The 3,308-nt window shown below is 41.4% G+C and overlaps 1 protein-coding gene across 1 annotated transcript; it reads left to right on the forward strand.

Moving 5' to 3' along the window:
• Positions 1-1,168: 1,168 nt before the first annotated feature.
• LOC135708528 (cytochrome P450 4c21-like) lies at positions 1,169-2,914 on the forward strand. The gene is made up of 5 exons (XM_065230638.1): positions 1,169-1,514; positions 1,580-1,959; positions 2,017-2,196; positions 2,260-2,680; positions 2,751-2,914. The coding sequence occupies exons 1-5, from the start codon at positions 1,169-1,171 to the stop codon at positions 2,912-2,914; spliced, it is 1,491 nt and encodes a 496-aa protein (XP_065086710.1).
• Positions 2,915-3,308: the final 394 nt, after the last annotated feature.

The raw sequence follows: 3,308 nt of genomic DNA on the forward strand, positions 1-3,308 counted from the left end.
GAACAGGATTTTTCATTAATCCAAGGAACACATCTTAGTCCTTGTTACTTTTTATGCCTTGTTGATAGTGACAAGACTCGGCTTTGTCCACCGAGGATGATCTTGATACAAGGAAAAAATGAGTTTGTTAGTCTTCATCTATGTGATTCCTAATCTTCCATTCGTTGTTCCCTAGTTTGAAATGGTTAAGACAAGGGTTCTGATGCATGGTCATTATCGGTGTCATTCCTTAATTTTGTTGCTAAGGAATCCAATTTTGACTGACAAAGGGGCGCGCCTTTGGAGGGAGTTTCAACACTCCGAAGGGTATAAAGAGCGGGACCTTTCAATTAGAGTCGGATCCTTGCGATAAATGCAAGAATGACAACTGTAAACAAATTGAATGCTTCATCATTTCTCAATAGTGATGGAGTAATACGACATGCACTAAACTAAGGACACGGGATATACTACAATAGATCAAATTATTGGTGTTTTGGCCGTCTTACTCTTACACAGCAAAAAAATAATTTTGATATCACGTCAAAGTGGATGCACTACAATCATGTCGAAAATATGGTATAATATTACTTGCTAAAAAGGACAAAATTATCATTAATACAATGCATGAACTGACATTACGCTGCTTTTACTGCATTTGTTTATTTATGTGGTCATAAAAATTACATGAAATTTTCGACATGATTGTAGTGCATCCACTTTGATGTGATATCAAAATTATTTTTTTGCTGTGTAGGGGTGGCCAACTTTACACCGCATGATTGTTTTCTTTCAATATTTAGTCTGTTTTTGGTTCATGATAAAATATTATCACATGAAAAGGAAATTTTCTGAAAATCTATGTAATTAGGGAAGTACTCTAAAAATTAATATTTTCTAAATTTATGGCGGAAGTTTTTAGTTAGTTAAATTTTACTTCAAACTTAGGGTGGCCGTCTAACCCCGTTGTCCTCTACATCTAATGGATGCTGTAAAATTTCTCGCAGAGTCTTTCTCATTCCTGATACGCATAGCAATGTGACCTTAGATTTGTTTTTTATTCATGCATCACTTTATGTCAGCAAAAACCGTCGTCACTCAGTAATGTCTCTTTCAAATAGGAACGTTATTCTTGCATTTTAGTACAACCTTTTCGCTCCCCGAAGAAGCAGTGTGAAACGTTTGCAACATGTTACTACTGCTCATTCTGGCGTTGGCGACGCTGCTAATCTTCGGAAACAGCCGTAAGAAGTACCAATTCGCAAAAGATCTACCGTCCATCGATCCTTGGTACCCCCTGCTCGGTAATGGGTTGATGTTTATCGGTAAAAGTCCGGAGGATAGATTCGAAAATTTCGTCGGAGCATTCCAACGGACGGATCGCCTTTTCAAGCTTTGGTTCGGACCAAAGCTGGCACTCGGAACGTGTCATCCCGATTTGATTCAGCAGGTCACCAACCACCCGGAATGCATCGAGCGGCCTCTGTTTTTCTACAAACAGCTTCGATTGACCAAGGGGCTGCTGGTGGCGCGACGTAAGTGTTTATTTTTTATTTTGGTAAAATTGTGTGTGATGATGTTTCAAAAATGGAGATTGCAGATGCACTGTGGAAGTCGCAACGAAAAGTGTTGAATTCAACATTCAACTTGCGAATCTTGCACAGTTTTATACCGATATTTGTGGACTGCAGTAGGAAATTGATCGACCGTTTGGAGCAAGCACCGCGTGAAGACGCGATCAACCTGTATCAGTATGTGTCTCATTGCACTCTGGAGATGGTTTGCGGGACTACTCTCGGCATGGAAAATCTTCGGCGTGCTTCCGGAAGCAGATTCCTTCGGCACATAGAAAGAGCGATGGTCATCATGGGAGATCGTATTCTTAGCTTACATCTGCAAATCGATCTTGTGTATGTTTTCACGCCAGCTTTCTGGCGGGAAATGTACTCCCTCATGCTGAACCAAAGATACGCTGCTGAAGTAAAACATCTCTGTGTTTGATCGATGCTAGTCGATAATTCTGTTTCACTGTTCCAGATAATTGAAAAACGGCGCAGGAAACTCATGACTGATGGTTTGCAAAAGACGGCTGATAACGATCAGGATGGTTACCGTAAGCCACAAATCTTCTTGGATCAGATATTGTCTACCAAGCGTGCCGGGGAATCATTCGATGATGATGAAATACAGCACAACGTGAGGACAATGATTGCGGCTGTGAGTTCCTTTTTGCCAGTACCGTCTCCAAATTACGATTATTTTAATAACCGCCATCAACAGGGAAATGACACATCTGCTCTAGCAATATCCCACTGCTGTCTATGGCTTGCTATGTACCCGGAGATTCAAGAACGCGTATATCAGGAAATCAACGCCCTCTACGCTTCTCCTGAAGCGGAAATCACCCCGGACGGACTGAAAAGTCTGATCTTTACCGAAATGTGCATCAAGGAAACGCTTCGTCTTAGTGGTCCAGCTCCCAATATAGCTCGGGAAACTTTGGCTAATGTTGAACTCGATGGTTTGACCGTCCCGAAAGGGACGGTTATCATCCTGAGTCTGTACGCCATGCATCGAAGGCAAGATCTTTGGGGTCCTAAGGCGGATATTTTTGATCCGGAGAATTTCAGCGAAGATAACTGCCGGCAGCGCCCGACTGGGACGTTCATTCCATTTAGTTCTGGACCTCGCGATTGCATAGGTTTGAGCATGATGTGTTCGTTGCACGGGAATGAACGAGAATGAATTTGTTTTTTTTTTTTCATTTTCAGGTGGTCGGTACGCAATGATCAGTATGAAGATAATAATCATCTACATTTTGAGGAACTTCAAACTATCGACCAAGATTCAACCAGAACAGCTGCGGTATAGGTTTGGACCGACTTTGAAGCTAGCATTTGATCATACGATAAGGTTGGAGAGACGGGAGGGTTAAGATTAAGGTTAAGGCAGAGCATTTTTTCTCGTGTCTCTTCACAATTTCAAAATCCCGAACATTTGATTTCTTGTGGATTCACGTGCCTGAAACAACTATCGATTGTTTACTGCGGGGGAGCATGAATTGCAAAGAGGGAATTTTTGATACAAAAATGGATTAGAAATGATAATATAGTACAAATCTCGAGGGGCGATGGGGACGTTACGTAGACGCCCCTCACTATGTCCCTGCTTGTCATCACTGGATTCTGCAATAAAAAATCATCACGATTTGTTGGTTCAGATATGTTATTGTTCAGCATATGCCCATCCGAAGCTACTTGAGATTGTGCATTTCAACCATTTCAGATGCATTATTAATAGTACCAGACTCTACCAGAGCAAAGTAGGAT

The sequence above is a fragment of the Ochlerotatus camptorhynchus genome, unplaced genomic scaffold, assembly GCF_037179485.1.
Source record: "Ochlerotatus camptorhynchus isolate MF236.1 unplaced genomic scaffold, CSIRO-AGI_Acam_v1.1 ptg000031l, whole genome shotgun sequence".
In the NCBI taxonomy this organism is placed as follows: Eukaryota; Metazoa; Arthropoda; class Insecta; order Diptera; family Culicidae; genus Ochlerotatus; species Ochlerotatus camptorhynchus.